Below are 17,649 nucleotides of genomic sequence, written 5' to 3'. Positions count from 1 at the left end.
GTAGCTGTCTGGGCACCCTTCTCTCAGGGCATGACGGAAAGACAAATCCAGCTCTCGAAGAGCATGCGCGGACTTGAGTAGGGATACAATTCCCGGTGTGCCCTCCGCTAATAATGCACGAGGATCGTTGGGTGATAAGTATCCCCTTTGCGCACATGCGCCTTTCCTTCGAGCTTTGGCAGAGTTGACAGCCGTCTGTACCTCAGCCGACGTACTCAGCTCAAATGATTCCAGACCCTTGCTCACTATTTCTAGCTGCTTTTGGTTGAGGTCTGAAGCATATTTGGTGATATCATAAGATGTAACACAGCATCAGGGGTCTGGCGATATACATTGAATTTCCTCACTGAGACCCCGCTCTGCGCCATGGCCGTGACAACCAAGAAGAATACTTGCGAGGCTCGGATCCAGAGAGGATGCCACTGCCCCTGCGAAGCCGACACTTTCTCCGTAGGTCCAATAAGAAACGAACTATCTAACCGGATAGAATGCAATCCACGAAATCTTGTGAGCACACCTTCAAGAAGCTCAATCATCGCACTCGACGACTCATTGTCTCTTGCTTTTTGCTATTCTTTCAACCATTTCAGATTGGACTCGGCATTTGAAAGCTCCTCTGGAGAATTTGTAGTCGCTGTGAAAATCCGCACATGGACTTCCCGCACAATGTGGTCTCCTGATTTCAAGTTCTTCTCAGCTCCAGAAGAATCCAGGCTTGTGGCAAGAAAGGTCAGAGAGTGGATCATCTTGCTGAGGGCAGAATTTCGTGCCAGGGCATGAAGTGAACGAAGATTCTGCAATGATACATCGAGAATAGGTTGCTGAATGAAGCCTAAAAACCGCTGTCCGATGCACTGTTCCGCGAATCTTCGGTCGGTTAAACGGAGAGCCTTGACTGAGTCGATATCCAGATATGTAAGGATTGTCTTGAAGAGCTCCGGAGGCGGTGTTGTCCAGTCAACGACAAGAGATGGATTTCCCTCCGGATCGGACATTTCAACGAGCGAGACGAAATGGCACGTTGAAAAGTGAAATCCATTTTCTGTTGCGGGTTGTTTGGGGGCCGAGGCTAACAACCCGGACGAGATACCTAGGAGACATGTTCTAAGCGCGAATGGGATGCATAGTCGCTGACTCCGTAGCTGTAGTTAATATTGCCAACGATAGCGCAGTCCAATCTCCATGATGAAGCCGGACACGCCTTACCACATTGATGGCTCTTGTGTGACAAGTTTGACAACGGCTTTGTTGCTCGCTAGAAATTGCCGTCGCGGATAAGACTAATTATATCCGATCGATTGCTGACCAGCCCCCGGATCTTATTCAGATCCGATCTTACTCCGTTTCTTGATGGATCGTAACTTGCTCCACCTATTGTAGAATAATGGGATCAAAGGAATATTCATCATTAAAGGATCATAATTCTTATTATACTATGGCAAGAACCGCAAGAACCGCGTTTACCAAATCTGGCATTCAAACTACGTAAGTACCTACCAGCATTATTGGACCAATAGCGGATACACCCATTCATAATGGGACGCCTCGGAGCTTCTCACCCCATCCAAGCGAGCCCAGTCCGGCTCCAGTGCTGATTTAGGTAAATGCGACTTGACCCATCTCCATTCTCATTGGTCCTCATCAGCCTTCCCCGAAGATCTCCAGATGTCCCATCTGTCTCTCCACTTATCCCATTCGTAGCTCGAACATTACCCGATGATTTGCCGGATTCCTCTCAACTTCCTTGTTGACAGACGTCTCAAATACGGGTAGTAGCATTGTCTAGCAAACACTTTCATGACTCGCTACAGATTGTAGTTTGCTTCTTTCCTTATTAGGAAGGAGTCATAAAGTATCCACTCTATGGAAGGAGTATTCAAGGGCTGGCTCGGGACATCCACATGTCATAGTTTGCCATTGTTCTGCCAAACACTGGAGGCTGTTTGAGTGTTAGTAACATTGGTCTCGCTACAGTATCAATTCAAGCTAGACTAGAGTTGATTAATTGTAGAATGTGGTAATGCGAACTGTACAGCACATTGATCTGCTTTGACGGCTTCATACATTATAACCAGCACTACTCCTTCCTACTGTCGCCGGCATTATTATTGCCAATGACGAATCCTTTGATTTGCATCCACAGATCAGGAGACTTTGTCCACTTATTTCAAACTGGAACTCTCCCAGCCTTGGCCAATCCTTCAATATTCAGAGTTTCTCCTCCGCACCCTCAGATCCTAATTGTGGCTAGTGCTTCAACCTCCACCCAGTGGCACCTACGGTTCTAGATATGTCGCACACGGCCAATATGGCCCCGTGCGAGGGCGATCAAGCCTCGCCGAGATCTGCTTTGCCCAAATAAGGCTACTCGCTAAGGATTGACCGCGTGGCTCGGTATCAACCGGGCATCCTTCCAGCAGATTTAATTAAGGCTTTCAGGATTCTGAGAAACAATGATGATAGAGAAAACACATCGGATGGTTTATTCAAATGAACTTTCGGAAATAACATTGAGGCCTTTCAGAGCCGCCGGGGCTCATCACGATCTACAACAGAAAAAAATATTACTTTCACGCTCCTACGATTACCAAAACGTCAAAGCTTGAGTCCAGGGGCTTATGGTGTGGAAATGGGTATCAAATTTCACATTATCAAGCTCACTTGTCCTTTTCAAATGTCATTACAAGTGAAGACAGGACCAAAGTAATGAATTATACTGCATTGAAAAGATCTGCACTGTACCAAGACCTAATCTAAACGCACGCTGACATAAGGCACCAGCGTCATAGTCCCAACCAGGCCATTATCAGTGACGGGAGGAATAGCAGTACCAAAAGCCGAAAAAAGCAGCTCCAGCGGAGTACCCCCAGATTTAACCTCACCCGCAATGCTGCGAATGTAATTCCACATGGTAGTCGGAACGACAACAGTGATCTGGTTGGAACCTTTCTTCAGATATGGACCAAGGTCCACCCGCGGAGCTGAGAAATCAACTGCAGGAGCCTTCTGACCATTTACATACACCCGAGCAGCGTGGGAAATGGCTGGAAGTATGAGATAGGCTCCATCTGCGGAGCCATGACCAGTTGGGGGCCAGCTGATACTGGCCGAGTAGTAGCCCAAGCCGGACACGTTTCTCAGAGCTTCAATCTCCGTCCAAGATACAAGAGAAGAGAGCTGGTGGGTGGTGTTGTGCTTGATGGCGACCGTGTCAACATCAGAGACATTCGAGGGTGCCTCCCAGTGTTCGGCCGTGAGGGTCCAGTTGGACAGGGTGGAAGCCTTGGCTACTTCCGTACCAGCGATCTTCACCTGCTTACCGTCTGATAGGGTCAGAGACTGGCTGTTCTCGCTAGCGGAGAGGTGCAGCACAATCCCAGACTTTTGAGAATAGTCATATCCAACGACAGACGAGGGCAGCTGGGTGACGTGTTGAATGGACTTGGAGGAACTGTCGATGAAGCCGATCACGACTGTCCGGTTTGCTGCCAAGCTGAGTGGAATGACAACCTGGTTTCCGTGACGAGTATATTCGAGTACTGGCTTTGTCTGTCCAGTCCAAGGATCCAAGAAGATTGGAGCCTTGTTGCTGGCAATGGAAACGGTACCAGTCGAAGCTTTACCATCGCAGAACAAAAAGGCGTGGTCCATGCCGTTCTGTGCATCCTCTCTCCAGGTTGCATACCACGTCCCATTGTTCTGCAGAGCAACTCGTGGCTGGATACCGAGGGCCTGGAGTTTGACGGCAACCTTTCCAGTGGAGACGCTGTAGACATTGCGGGACTGCTTCAGTGTTTGGATAGCTTGTTTGATAGCTGGCGCATCTCTGCTGTCATGTGTTGCGTATACATCTGGGTCACCTCCACTGAGAATCACCGGCAGTCCTGCGCGGGCATACTTTTGGATATAATTCACGCCATCCAGGGTAAGGTTGCTGTTACTTGTGATGACCATAGCTTTGTACGCGGGGCCATCAGGACCAAGGGTATTGCCCTTCACCGTTGCTTGGGGCAGGGCAAAGTTATCTGGAGAGAGATATGTATAGGTATATCCAGCGTCGATTAAGTCGTTTGATGAGTATAGCGTTGGGAAGCTGGGATTGGTGCCGGAGACCTTGTTGTAGATGACAACGTCGGTACGTGGTACACCTGATTGTTGAAGGTACTGCACACGAGCTGTGTAGTTCAAGACGTCTCCAAGACCATGGTTCCAAGAGGGCTGTTTATCAGAGTAGAGCTCGGAGAACAAGTACACGAACGCAGTATAGCCCGGCCATGTAGTGCCGTAGTAATCACCAGTGTATGACTGTCCGTGAAGGATCATCTGATTAACGCCGCCCACAAAGGCCCGGTTGATGTAGCCCAACAACTCATGGTGTTGCAAGTTGTACGCTTTCATCATAATAGCACCCATCTCATTAGAAATGACTCGCTTTCCGGCCAAGTTGGCAGGGCCAGCGAACTGTCTGTACCCATCGATGTTGCTTTCGAACTGAAGGCTTTCGCATTCGGGGGCGTTCACGAAAGGAATATTGGCTTCCATATCCATTGGCAAGTTGTATGAAACCTGAGCTGACATCTGCAGGTTGAGCTCTTTGTTCACCCAGTTGGTCAATCCTTCCAGGTAATCACGGTATCCCTCCACAAGCGCACCGCGGAAATCATGGAGGTAACCAAGGCCCTGGTCGGGAGTGTCGAGGACACAGTAGAATTCACCAGGACTGGAGCTCTGAATGTTGATGTTGTTGCCTCTGAACGTGACCAATGGCAGGAATGGCTTCAGGTCATAGCTATACTTTGATTGGAAAATCTCAGGAAGCGATGGGGTCCAGGAAACGTTTGACCTGATCTCGACACTATCCTCCCATCCTGTGAGAGATAGATTAGCATGGTTGACACAGTCCAACATGAGCGAGAGCCCATTTTACCGTAGTTTCCGACCTCCATCAATAGTTCTTTCACTCCCTCAGGCAGGATATACTTCTCCCAGAACTTGGCCACCACCTGTGCGCCTTTCGCACTATAATGGTCCACGACATACGAGCCATTATCCCAGATAGTCTTGCCAGTGCCACTGCTGTACTCCAGATTTTTTTCCTGGCTCAGGAACTGATAGAACGCAAACAAGCGATGGGTTGATTCAGAAGGGAACTTGAGAGAAACATGTCCAGTCGAGGACACATCCTTAGCCCAATCAACTAGAGTGCCATTTTTGAGCACCAAAGAGAGGTATGAACTTTGAGATGATCCAAAGAAAGACGAGCTGCCGGTACCCAGGCTGATGTTCTTGGTAGACAGTACTTCAGCAGAGACTAGAGCGACCAGCTCACCAGCACCCCATCCTGGAATCTGCCCATCAAATTGGCCGTTTGTAACAACCGCAGAGAAGGGTTTCTAGAAAAAGAGGTCAAAGTCAGAGTAATGCTCGAGTAGAGACCTCCGATACGGCATATACATACCAAATCCCACTGCAATCCTTCATCGCTTGGATCAGCAGGCACACCCTGGCCTTGATTCGGCCCAAGTGGAAAATCCATCACCAAGCCAGCCTCCTTATGAGCCTCCAGTGCGGCCAGAAACATCTTGTGGAACGTGGGCGTTCCAAAGCCATCCTTGGTCCAGTCTGCACCCGTAGGCTCTGGGCTCAATTGACCCCCATAGTTGTAGAATGGGAGAAACTCCACTCCACCGGCTCCAATTGCACCAGCAGACTTGATATTATCCTGCACTGTCTGTATATCGACACCAGCATCGGGTAACCAGTATCGGAAACGCGGACGAAGTCGGGCTGCGGGGTCATCGAAAGTACCTCTCTCTACCTTTGCGGAGGTTTGATCATTGGTGTCTGCTCTTGCTGGCTGCCAAAGCAGCAACAGACTTAGAAGATTGATCGCAGGTGTCCACATCTTGGAAAACTGGACAAGAGATTGAACCCTGCTTGAACCCTTTGAGTGACAGCTTCCATCAAAGCTATATATCAGTGGATTCGGAAAATCCGACTTCCCTCAAGTCTTTCGGATTGACGACATGATTTCGGGCTTTTTCATACCGAGCAGAAACACTCTGGGGGAGTGGAGATATCCCCAGCTTTCGTTCCACGTAGGGTCCCTAGACGTGGGGCCTCCTGTTGTTCTTCCTCGGCAATGATGATCGCCATTTTGCATCTTCGTGAGTGGCTATAAGGCCCAAATCGACGCAATGTTGCAGGAAATTTGAGCAATCAGGACACTGATTCATGCTAGGCAACATTATCATTCATCCGAGGTTATTCCGGGAGGAGCTTGACCGAAGGGACTCCTGAACAATCCCCGGCTTCGCGGGGAACCCGGACTACCGATGAGCCTAAAACCCCTTTATCCTAGTACTATCCAGTTATCCAACGTGTCATGGCCCACACACCATCATGCGAGTGGCTGACTTGCTTACCCCCGACATTGAGTCTTCACGGATTTTGCGGGGCTGGCGTATCCGTATCCCGTCTTCCTTTTTTGTGGGTATAAACATGCGGGAATTGTAGGGATACGAGAATCCGAGAATCCGAGCTCGAATACGAAACACGCAGATAAACCTTGATCGTAGAACTGCCCTGACGGTTCGGCACGGAAGAAGAAACTCAAATGCGGGGTGCATAAATGAGCATGTCTTAGTTTACGATTTCTAGAATATCGCTAGAAAAACTCGGCAAATGTGCTAGAATCTCGGTGGAAAGATATGCGAACACGGGGAAGCTGAAGCCGATTCATGGACGTATTTCACTATATCTTTGAGGTTGTGCTAACTCTATGAATTACAACTGGGTTCCGATTCAAGGAAGGGGCGTACCAAAGTGCTCCATACATAAGTCTAGGTATAGAGTGCCAGCGGGGTCAAACCAGCCATTCCAGCGGAACCGATCGGCTACAATGTAAGTCCAACCCATTTCCATTGTCCTTTCAGAGCACCCGGCTCACTCCTAATTTACTCTAATCTTAGTAGATCATCAAGGTTCAATAATCACAGATTGGTCCATTGTATAGCAGTGCCATCTAACCAAGCGATGTATGTATGCTATATACTAGTCCTCCGCATTACCAAGACTATCCTTTGACAGATCAACCCAACATCGACCATCCTCTCAGCTCAACAGTATTCATTCACAGCCGGCGACCAGCAGTGAGCCCCCGGTGGACCCGGCTGTTAGACGAAGAGATTGGCTTCGCCACACCACCACCAGACAGACGAACCGTCTTACCACCCAACCAGCTGTTCAGGCTCGAGTTGTAGTAGATGTTGTGACCATTGCTGTGGATGTTGGACAGACTGGTTAAGGTATCGGTGAAGTTCTGCAGGGTAGTATCGCGGGTCAGAGTCCAGTTGCTGGTAGCGTCCAGAGCAACGTCGAAGTAGGCCTCCCCATAACCAGAGTACGCAGAACCAGTCCAGCTGCTGTAGTCGTTGAGTGTCCAGCTAATGACGCTCTTGTTGTAAGCGACCAAATCGCCCACCAGGTCGGACTCGGTGACGGTCAGAGTCACCTCGGCGGGGGACAGGCTACTGTTGTCCTCGTAGTCCGCGTAGTAGTCAAAGTCCTGAGTAACCTGGGAATAGTTGGCTACCACCAGAATGCCAGAGGCGGTGTCAAGCCGGGCATTGTTCAGGTTTGCGCTGGCAATGACATTACCGAACCATAGACCGGGCACCGTCTTGCCGAGGGTGGTAAACTTGGTGTTGACCAAGTTCAGCTCCGCGCCGCTAACACGAGTGGAACTGCTGAAGATCACAACTCCACCCAGTAGTCCTGCAATGGCATCGCAGTTTGTCAGGTTGGTAGTTTGGGCACCATCGGAGAAAACAACGGGGCCTTTCTCGGAAACGCTGACCACGTTGTGAGCATCAATCAGACCCAGGGAGTAGAAAGTCGCAGATCCAACGCCAGCTGCGTGGGCAACGCTGTCGTAAACGTAGATATAGCCGCCAGGGGAATCACCAGAGAAGCTGGAAGATCGGTAGCCACCAGAGTAAACCTGAAGGTTGTGGCCGACGATTGTACCATTGCCAGAGGCGTAAAGGCCGTGACTGACCGGTCCAGAGGAGTACAGCCAAGAGTTGTTGACGTGGACCACAGTGTCGGTTCCATACGAGTAAATTTGAGCAGCTCCGTTATGGACGGTGACATTGACATTGTCAAAGTAGGCAGTGGAGGCATTAGCCTAAAGATAGAGATGAGCATGGTCAGAACTTCAATTCAGTCTCAATGACCTTCCAATCAAATACTCACCACGTTGATTGCGGCATTGAATCCCCAAAAACTGGCCGTGTTAAGATTGGTCGAATATCCACTCTTCTTGAAGTCAATGTATGAGCCATTGAACTCGGCCCCATTCGCCACGAGCAGGACGCTGGTATCATTCGCCGTAGCAGACCATGCAACGTGGTCGACGCTGGCACTCGAGCTAGATCCGTCATACTTGTGGATTGCCTCAACTGTCTACCGTCAGGGACGCAATTTTCTTCACAGTTCATCCTTGATAGAAATGATTACTTACTGTCCGACGGCTGAGTACTGATCATCGCAATATCGTAATTTGCGAGGAGTGCATTGTCTTTGGTCCACCACTTGGGCTTGATCACATCCGAGGGATCCTCAATGGTAATCGACGCCAGCGCAAGTGCTGGGAACAGGAGAAGGAGTGATTGCGAAATCATTTTCGCGGATTTTCTCGAGGATAGAACTGTGAACTGTCTCTGGAACTGTTTAGCAGTGATGAAGATATCTATTAGGCTGGATGTACTTTTTAAATACTCATTCCTGGCGCTGCTAGTTGAAGCAGAGCCGTGAAGGACGCGCAATGTCCATCCCCATGGGGAACGAGTACCCGCGCATTGATGAACCGGGGTATGATCATCGTCGGAAGGAAGTGGAGAGCATTCTAACGAGATCACATCCAGGAGTAGCACAGGCATTGCCAGCGTCGTGTCGAGATCCAGATTGACAGGGCTAGCTGGATAATGCGGGGGAGCTCTTGTGGGCCACTTGATCAACCACAGGGAGAGGCCCCCACATCCCGACTATACAAAAGCTTCGCCTGAGGAGAGAGGATGATTGAGGACATCTCCACCATCTAACTAAGCTTGTTGTAGCTTCATGCCAAGATGGCATACGTAAGCACATGGTTTTTAATCTACTTTGCAGCCCGCAGGGCCAAGATTGGACCATATCCCGAGATGAGGGGGCAATGAAGCGAGGAGATAATTCTCAGCACTAGAGATGAAGGGGTCAACAGCCCGCGTATGATGTAAATGGGTATATATGATTGATTGAAGGATGAAGCTGCAAGATCGGGACCCCAAGAGTATGTATGCGGTGTTCAGAGCCAGGAAAATGCCATCAAACCGAGGTATGCAATGTCAACTCCTGACAGATACAGCCATAGCCTATCCCAACCTTCTCTCGATATGAAAAATTTCAACTCAAGACCAAATATTAGCGCCGGATAAGGCCGCCAACGCAAAATGACTACCCAGCGTGGGCCGCGCGCGGAACGAGTATTCTTGACCCGCCACATAGCTACCACTATCCTCGACCCAATATCGGTCGCAGAAGGGCGCCGAATTCAGACCATTAGATATGTAAGTGTGTAAGTCACTAATGAGAATATCCCGAGTGTCACCACTCACAGTGGCAGCGACAAAGGACTGCCAGTTCGTTTGACCCCAGCCGATCGACCCGTCTAGGGGCACACCAGCCGCGCTTCGCACGGTTGGGTAGAACTCGGCAGTGGCATTGTATGCCTCGTTGGGGAAGGCGTTCAGGCTGAATAGCAGGTCTGGATAGTGATTATAAACGAGGAACCATGGGTTGGTTCCATACTGGATCAAGAAGTGGGTGCCATCGGCATCCGTGCCCAGACGATCCGTCCAAATCTTGTCCGCAAATTCCTTGCCAGCAGTAGTGTAGTTACTTTCGCCAGACAGGGCACCATAAGTAGCCAGACCCACGGCGGCCTTGACGGCCAGATTGGTCTGATTTTCCAATTCACCAAGCGCGTCATTCAGGGAGAGCTGCGACGCAGGGTAAAGTCCATTCTCATAGAGATAGTCGGCGTATTGCTTCAACTGAGCAGAGTACGTGGTGGCCAGGTCGGTATTGCCCGTGGCCGCCTGGTAGGCGTAAGTGAGGAAAATCACGTTACCGCTCTCTTCGATCGGCATCTCCTCGCCATCGGACGGATGGCCTGTGGCATTGGGGTAGTTGGCACCAATCTCATGCACAGCGTACGACTTGGTATAAGCACTCGAGCCCATGTACTCGAACACGGGGCCAATGAGCAGCTTGATAATCTCCGGACTCAACACGTAGAATATCGGGAACGTCGCATAAATCACATCGACCGTGTTGATGTTCCCATCGCTAGATATCTCCTTGATAAAGGCGCGCGTTTCACTCGTATCCAGCGAGTCATTGGGAATGGTCACCTCGATTCCCCCGTAGACTTGACGCACCGATAGCGCCAAAATGTCCGAGTAGTTGGTTCCATAGCTGGAAGTACCCGTATCCTGGATCAGTTTATCGAACTGAGCTGACTCGGCTTTGGCACCGTCATAGTCATCCAAGAAGTGCACAACAGCCTCCACCGTGTCGGCATAAGTGGCACGATAGTAACCCGTTTGCGCAGCGCCCAAAAAGTTTATTGACTCCTCCCGCACGTGACCGATCGCAAAGGTCACCGCCGACTCATCTGCAGTCGTTCCCAAGTCATGCGCAAGTGCGACGACCCCCGTAGAACTCCAGTCAGCGTGGTCGCCCGTGAGATTTCCATTGTTTACAAACGTCTCCCGTACGCTCAGGGACGGGCCAGAGGCAGTGGAGAGCGAGGAGGAGTTGGAGGGACGGGTGGCGTAGACGGCGCTGCCCCACAGAGCTTGGCCATCGCTATTCTGCGAGTAGGTGGCCGCGCCGACCGACTCGATCTGAAAGACACCCGTCGATCCACTGGTGGAGTAGCTCCAGCTGGAGTCGCTGGTCTGGCCGGTCCAGCTCGAGTCGATATCCGAGTAGATCTGCACCGATGTCGAGTCACCGGCAGCAAGGGTCACCGTGAGATAGGAAAAGGGCAGCGATTGTCGCAGATAATTCTTGGGCGATACCGGCGAGAAGAAATCGAGTATGAATTCGCGCGATCCTGTCGTCACGGTGAAGGTGGAATGAGTGGAGGTATATGTCGCTTCGGTGACAGTGGCTGACTGTGTGCCACTGGGAGGTTTGGCCACACCAAACAAGTTGTACGCGACTCCATCAACTCGAGCAATGACGGACCAGATCAGTTTGTTGCCAGCCCAAAATTGCGCGTTGTTGGATGAGAGTGACGCGACTTCATTGCCGGGGATCCACGCTGTCGATCATTTTGGTCAGTCAATCTTCGAAATTTGGTTTGGGGGGTAAACAAGCAGGACGATCAGTGATCAAGGATCCAACGGTCCGTCCTGGTCGATCAATTGATTTGCGATTTGAACTTACCAGACAAGTATGGACTCCGGACCGCCAATGGATATGATGGCGGCTTCAATGGCGAGTATGTGATGGCATCACTCGTCGACGTCCAACACGATGCCACCAGGGCAATGGCCTTCCAGTCACGAAACCACAACATGATGCAAACAGTCAAGTCCCAGACTGATGACCGTTGTCGATTAGGCCCAGGTATGTAGATCAGAGGGGGAACAACGGGGGGAATAGCCACACGATGCGAATCAAGGGATAACAGAGCCTATCTATATACAGGAGCTATCCCGTGCAGGGCCCTCCAAACAAGAATGTTATCCCCGAAAACGGGGGAAATTCACTGCTTCAAATACTTTTTCCACTCAAAACTTTTCCCCACGCGATGGATGAGATGCGAATGCATCTTGCATGGTTGCAGGGGCCGTCGAGCACTTTCCGATCACAACATGGCTGGTGCTTTTTGCGCGAGACAAGCCCTGCTACAAATCAGCCATGTCCATTATATGATTGAAGGTGGGGTGAGAGTGAGATCGGAAGGATAGTGGGATGTCAGTTGATGTGGTGGAGTCACATTTGTTGTCGCTACTGCCAGTCAAATCATTAGGATGCGAGGGCAGAGGTATACTTTCCATCAGTATACTCCACCATACATCCCTATACTCCGGCTCGGCACTCGTGCTAGCAACCATAAGCACGCCATTGTAGACTTTGTGAGCCTTGGCCCTGTTTGAATGTAGAGAAAGGTAAGATTCACTACATAGTCCTACCTTCCTATCCAATCACATTTGCCCGCAGGATATAGTCGACAGGCGAGAGCCGAGCGGAGACGTTGGCTCGCAAAGAACCTCGCAGATGGCGTCATGGGGATTGACATGGTGAGATTGACTGAACAGAGTTGAAAGGGTCAAACAAGCTTGCTACTATAGCTTGTTACTATAGCTTGTTACATTGACGATAGTAAATAATCTTGTCTGGCTTCTCGGTAAGACAAAATCTCTCCGGCTGGCTCTGTATACACCCTCCCTCTCCAGCATGAGCGATATTTATATGTTTGGTGGGTACAGTACTCCGATGTTCGAAACATCCGAAAATTCTATGGGTATGCTATTCGAGGATTCGCTTGGCTCATTAGGTATCAAGATCACTCGCCCGTTATGGAAGTACCGGAGCATCCTTTAGGTAGTATGAGATAGACGATGCCCGTGATGTTACAATGCATGGAATGAGATGAACCTTAGTGCAGCTCACCGTTCACCTTGTCTCTACCACCCCATCTTTCCTCGTCAAGAAGACCCATTAGAATTCAATGTACCTCCCTGAAAGTAGCATGTCCTCCTTTCAAGATATGAGAATACGAACCTTGAAGATACCTTCGTATTCGTAGTCCGCCCGGAACGAGGCCCGATAGCGATATACCAGCAGAGGAGTCATATAATTGGGTCGATACCCCGGACCACCGGACTTATTACGCTGCACATCTCCCACACAGATTTTAATTTACATAACTTCACCTCTCAATATACATAAATCGCCCATCTCTCTTCCCGGTCCTTCACCAAGCCTGAAATATTGTCAATATCATCGCCCAAACCTCGTGGACCGTCACTGCTTATTCCCGGTGCGGGGCTATACCAAGCACCCATCCATCCCACATCCGCCGAGCCAATCACACCAATCAGGCTTCTGCAAGAAGAGGATCATGACCAGAGCACGGCACATTTGCCATAACTGAGGTCATCTGGTCCAATTCACTGTCTGTGCTTTTAAACTGATCCTGGGGGGCCATGTGCCTTTTTTCTGATAAATTGACTACTGCATTAACTGGGTAATCGAGATGCGCTGGTGACCGCTGGAACTTGGAATTGAACCGCTCGGTAAGTAAGCCGTGTCGGCCGTAGTAGCAGTCGCACTTGTAAAGTATTGAGAAGAGCCTGTTCAAGTGGTCCACTTATGCCTGTCTTTCCTTGGATTTGAAAGCCGAGTATGTCAAAGCTCTAGTTAGGCAGTATTCTTTGCAAATTGAGAGTATCCAATCAGTATTCATCGGTCTCGTCGGCTTCAGAGGATACTACAAACATCGGCCATGAATATAACCTGATCCGTATTTTGACAGACATATCAAGTGCTTAGTGCTCAATGTCTTATCAGTGGGTCCATATGCATGAATTTCCAAGCTCTTGTTGATAAGTAATCAGGGGCATGTAACTAGATCTGCTGACGACTGCTGACGTTGGGCAGTCACCACTCGACGCCGACCTGTCGGCTACTTATCAATTAGCATAAAGGATGGAATGTCCATGTCAAGTTGTGCGTCAGAGGTTGCTGCAGGGGGCCGAGAATGACTAGAGAACATAGATGATCTCTCCCGTCAAGGTTCTACATAATGAAGAGCATAAGCTCTTATTCTGCTGTCATCCTGTGAGTTTATGTTGTTGCATGTTGAATGCCGTTATCAGAATAGAGGATGTACCGACTAGATGAATACTGTATAGGTGGTTAGTCCGAACCTGGGAAGATAGCATAAGTTTGCATAGTCCGGGGTAATATCTCAACACATCTTACGCTTACCCACCGAAAAATCATTGTGGTGGTGTAGGATGAACATCTCACTCGTCGACTACCTCGCTCAATGAGTGTATATCCCAACGCAGGTTGTCTTGCGTGTGTTTCATAATTTCTGACTGGAGAATAGAAAGAATGGTAACCTCGACGTAAATCTGTGCCTTTATATGGTTATCCACCAACTAGGCTCTACCCGAGCTCGGCACTCCCGACTACTTGTATATCATGACTTCGACAGGATTGTTTACTTCCCGATCGGACGGACCCTGCTACCAAGCCTCATCTCCGGCTGTACCACCCGAACACCCGACAGGTTCGCGTGTTCACGGTCCGACAGGCCCATCACGCCCCAAAAAACATGGGTTGTCAGCCTCTGGTACCGCGGCAGGGGGCGGCACCGAGTCGACATGAAGAATGGAACAAAAGGAACAGGGATTGAAGAAGAGATCCAGATCCACTGCAGAGTAGCTGCAGCTAATTATGCGGATTGCAGACTGCATTATGCATCAGTTCCATCGATCGTGATTGATCGAGAAGCTCGATCTTTGATCGTACCGAGATCTTGGGGCGGTATAGATCTCGGGCGCTATCACGGCCATTAGGGCCACACCATCCCCTCAGCCCGTGGAGCACGGCCCCGAGAATCTGCCGAGAGTAGATGACCGATGAGGGTGATGAACGGACAAACCGATGACCGGTAGAGATTCCATGTTTGACCGGTTCTGGGTGAATGGCCGGTGATTCATAGCCAATTGGCAGAATTCACAAGTGAAGATGAGTCCAGCGCCGCAGACGGAGGGACCCGCAGCACTGCCATTTCCGCAAACGGCCCAATGCCTCCCCAGAAGCGTCGAGGGTTCAGGGCCCATCAGCGGGTTTATGCTTGTTAGTGCTGCAGGGAATATTGTAGACTCTGTAGTTCAGTCTACATCCGTTTGTTGGAGCTTTGAAGCGAGCAAGTTGGCGGTTGCATCGGGGTGATTGAAAGAGGAGCCCAATCTCATTCGTCACAGCCCAAAAAAAAAAAAAAAAAAAAAACCAACCCGACGGACTGGGTCGAGGTTCCTGCGGCGGCAGCGCGGATCCTTTCTGACACTTTCAGTTGGGACTGAAATGATTAAGTTAATTAGTTTGGACTACAGTACTTACTGAGTGAGTGGACAGCCTGTTCGAGAACGTCACTCGGTCACTCACTCTCCCTCTTTCTCTTCCTCTTCTCTCCCCTCCCCTCAAACTTCCACACTTTCTGCTTTTCAACCTCCAACCTTCATCCTTTTCCACTCTCCTCCCCACCTTCTCGCCTTCTTCTCCTTCCCTTTTCTTTTTCTTCTATTGGTGGTTTCGTGTTCTCCGCCTGTCTACTCGGTAAGTCGATCAACCTGAATGACTCGCGGTGTGGACCGCAGACTTCGGACCTGCGATCCGTGGATGCCCAGCCAATCTCCCGCACCCTGACAGCTACCGTCTCGTGGCTCACCCATTCCTACTCTCACGATGGATGCGACCGAGTTGGAATCACCGTTATTCTAATCAGGAGCTTGTGTTATACAGCAGTGATTGATTGGGGAGAGATAAAAACCAGCCCCTCCTGAATCAACCTCCCGAACGAACCTCTCTCTTCCCCCTCCACGCCCCGACCACGCCGACCTCCCGACAGCGCGGTTCTCGGTTCTCGAGTCGCCACTCCCGCACTCATTTCGCTGGTTTGGCCTGGGGCATCGACCATCTTCGTCTGGGTCGAATTTTCACCTTCTTGCCCAACGCGATCGACTCCCTCACCACCTTTCCCGAATACGAACAACCCCCTCCCCCCTGCGGCTGAACATCAGACCCACGGCCGGCAGCCTCGATCAGGCGATCACACTTGCCCAAGCTTACGAGATCAGGTCTTGTTCCTACGCGATAAGACCGCTCGCGACCGCTTCAGCTTCCGCCTGAAGTCAATGCTTAAACTGTGACGTCTGGATTCCGCGGGGTCGCATGTCACGTTGGACCCCCGCTCCTGAGCACTCTCGAGGGTCCACGATCGAAGCAGATCTTTCTTTTTTTTCTCCTTTCATAGATAAATACAGACAGAGGGACCCGTCGTTTCTATCGTGAAACTCGCCCTCGGTTCCTCGACTTCACGAACCATGTACGCTCTTGAACAGGAAAGGGCCCATCCGGTGCCGCCGCCACCACCACCGCTCTCAATGGACCGCATCTCTGGCCCGTCTGCCGGGTATCCCACGCCAGGGACAGGCCCGCTGCGGTCGTCCGATCACCTCGCGCCCATCTCCACCAGCCATGAGGGCCGGATTTGGTCTTTACAGGTCGTCCAGCAGCCTATTCGAGCTCGCATGTGTGGTTTCGGTGATAAGGTGGGTGGTTCTTCATCTCAAGGGTGACTTTCCATGACTGACGTGGATCGCTCTTCAGGACCGGAGACCGATCACTCCACCCCCATGTATTCGCCTAATCGTACGAGATGAACACACTGAGAAAGAGATTGATATCAAGTATGCTTGGACCCCGTCTATGATCTACGTTGGCTCCCGTTCTGACCTTGCTCGTCGTGCGCTCTAGTGAGATCGATACATCCTTCTACGTACTCACCGTCGACCTGTGGAACGCCGATGGTACGAACGAGGTCAACCTCGTCAAGCATTCCGCCACTTCCCCCTCCATCTCGACCGCCATGTCCTCCTCATACCCACCTCCGCCCCAGAGCATGTCTCCTACCTACCCCGCCTATAGTCAGAATGCCTATGGGCAACCAGTCGGATACCCGCCCATGAGCAACTATTATGGCCAACAACAGATGTACCAAAATCCATACGGTCAGGCAGTGGGGTACCCACCCTATGGCTATCCCCAGGGGGGACAGATGCCCGCTGCCATGTCTCCCGCGCCACCAGTCTCGGGTGGTCCGGGCGGCATGTTCACTCGGAACTTGATTGGCAGTCTCAGTGCCAGTGCTTTCCGTCTAACGGACCCAGATAACAAGATCGGCGTGTGGTTCATTCTGCAGGATTTGAGTGTGCGCACAGAGGGCACTTTCCGGTAAGATCAGATACAAATCTTGAAAGATGAACTGGATGCTAATATTCGATAGTCTCAAAATGAGCTTCGTCAATGTGGGCACCCAGTCCACTGAAAGCAGCAACGGGGCGCCCGTGATCAACCATGGATCTGCCCCCGTTCTGGCCTCGGTCTTTAGTGAACCCTTCCAAGTCTTCTCCGCCAAGAAATTCCCCGGTGTCATTGAAAGCACCCAATTGAGCAAGTGCTTTGCGCTACAGGGTATCAAGATACCCATCCGAAAGGATGGTGTCAAGGGACCCCGGGGTCGTGGCGGAGACGGAGACGATGACGATGGTGATGACTACTAGACTGAAAACGACGAAAAGAATGTTAATGTATTGGAATGGCTCGGTTTGACACACCTCGCTCCACTCCGAACCGAGTCCCCACGCACCTGGAGTTGACGCACGTCTCTCTCGCATGGAGACGATGATTGATGGGCTATGGGTGTGTGTTTTTTTTTTTTTTTGTGTGTGTGTTTGTTCTATTGCTTGGGTTGGCGGATCAAGACGTATGGGGGTAGAAAAAGGTGGCGTGTTGGCT

General features: G+C 50.6%; 5 protein-coding genes across 5 annotated transcripts; 1 reads left to right on the top strand and 4 right to left on the bottom strand.

Annotated features, from left to right (window-relative positions):
* Positions 1 to 569: 569 nt before the first annotated feature.
* Positions 570 to 995, bottom strand: N7473_008492 (uncharacterized protein; the record flags this gene model as incomplete). Its single annotated transcript, XM_057154432.1, has 1 exon — positions 570 to 995. One exon carries the CDS (start codon positions 993 to 995, stop codon positions 570 to 572), a length of 426 nt encoding a protein of 141 aa, XP_057008770.1.
* A 1,753-nt stretch (positions 996 to 2,748) lies between these two features.
* Positions 2,749 to 5,905, bottom strand: N7473_008491 (uncharacterized protein; the record flags this gene model as incomplete). The annotated part of the gene is made up of 3 exons (XM_057154431.1): positions 2,749 to 4,868; positions 4,928 to 5,393; positions 5,459 to 5,905. The coding sequence occupies 3 exons, from the start codon at positions 5,903 to 5,905 to the stop codon at positions 2,749 to 2,751; spliced, it is 3,033 nt and encodes a 1,010-aa protein (XP_057008769.1).
* Positions 5,906 to 7,132: 1,227 nt separating this feature from the next.
* N7473_008490 (uncharacterized protein) lies at positions 7,133 to 8,684 on the bottom strand (the record flags this gene model as incomplete). The annotated part of the gene is made up of 3 exons (XM_057154430.1): positions 7,133 to 8,188; positions 8,257 to 8,462; positions 8,525 to 8,684. The coding sequence occupies 3 exons, from the start codon at positions 8,682 to 8,684 to the stop codon at positions 7,133 to 7,135; spliced, it is 1,422 nt and encodes a 473-aa protein (XP_057008768.1).
* A 765-nt stretch (positions 8,685 to 9,449) lies between these two features.
* Positions 9,450 to 11,629, bottom strand: N7473_008489 (glutaminase family protein; the record flags this gene model as incomplete). Its single annotated transcript, XM_057154429.1, has 2 exons — positions 9,450 to 11,371; positions 11,497 to 11,629. The coding sequence occupies 2 exons, from the start codon at positions 11,627 to 11,629 to the stop codon at positions 9,450 to 9,452; spliced, it is 2,055 nt and encodes a 684-aa protein (XP_057008767.1).
* A 4,546-nt stretch (positions 11,630 to 16,175) lies between these two features.
* On the top strand, positions 16,176 to 17,414 carry N7473_008488 (velvet factor family protein; the record flags this gene model as incomplete). The annotated part of the gene is made up of 4 exons (XM_057154428.1): positions 16,176 to 16,403; positions 16,462 to 16,541; positions 16,609 to 17,085; positions 17,138 to 17,414. 4 exons carry the CDS (start codon positions 16,176 to 16,178, stop codon positions 17,412 to 17,414), a joined length of 1,062 nt encoding a protein of 353 aa, XP_057008766.1.
* Positions 17,415 to 17,649: the final 235 nt, after the last annotated feature.

The sequence above is a fragment of the Penicillium subrubescens genome, assembly GCF_028828155.1.
Source record: "Penicillium subrubescens strain IBT 31985 chromosome Unknown utg000005l_segment0_segment0, whole genome shotgun sequence".
NCBI classification, from domain to species: domain Eukaryota; kingdom Fungi; phylum Ascomycota; class Eurotiomycetes; order Eurotiales; family Aspergillaceae; genus Penicillium; species Penicillium subrubescens.
This window is presented reverse-complemented; position numbering and strand designations above follow the sequence as displayed.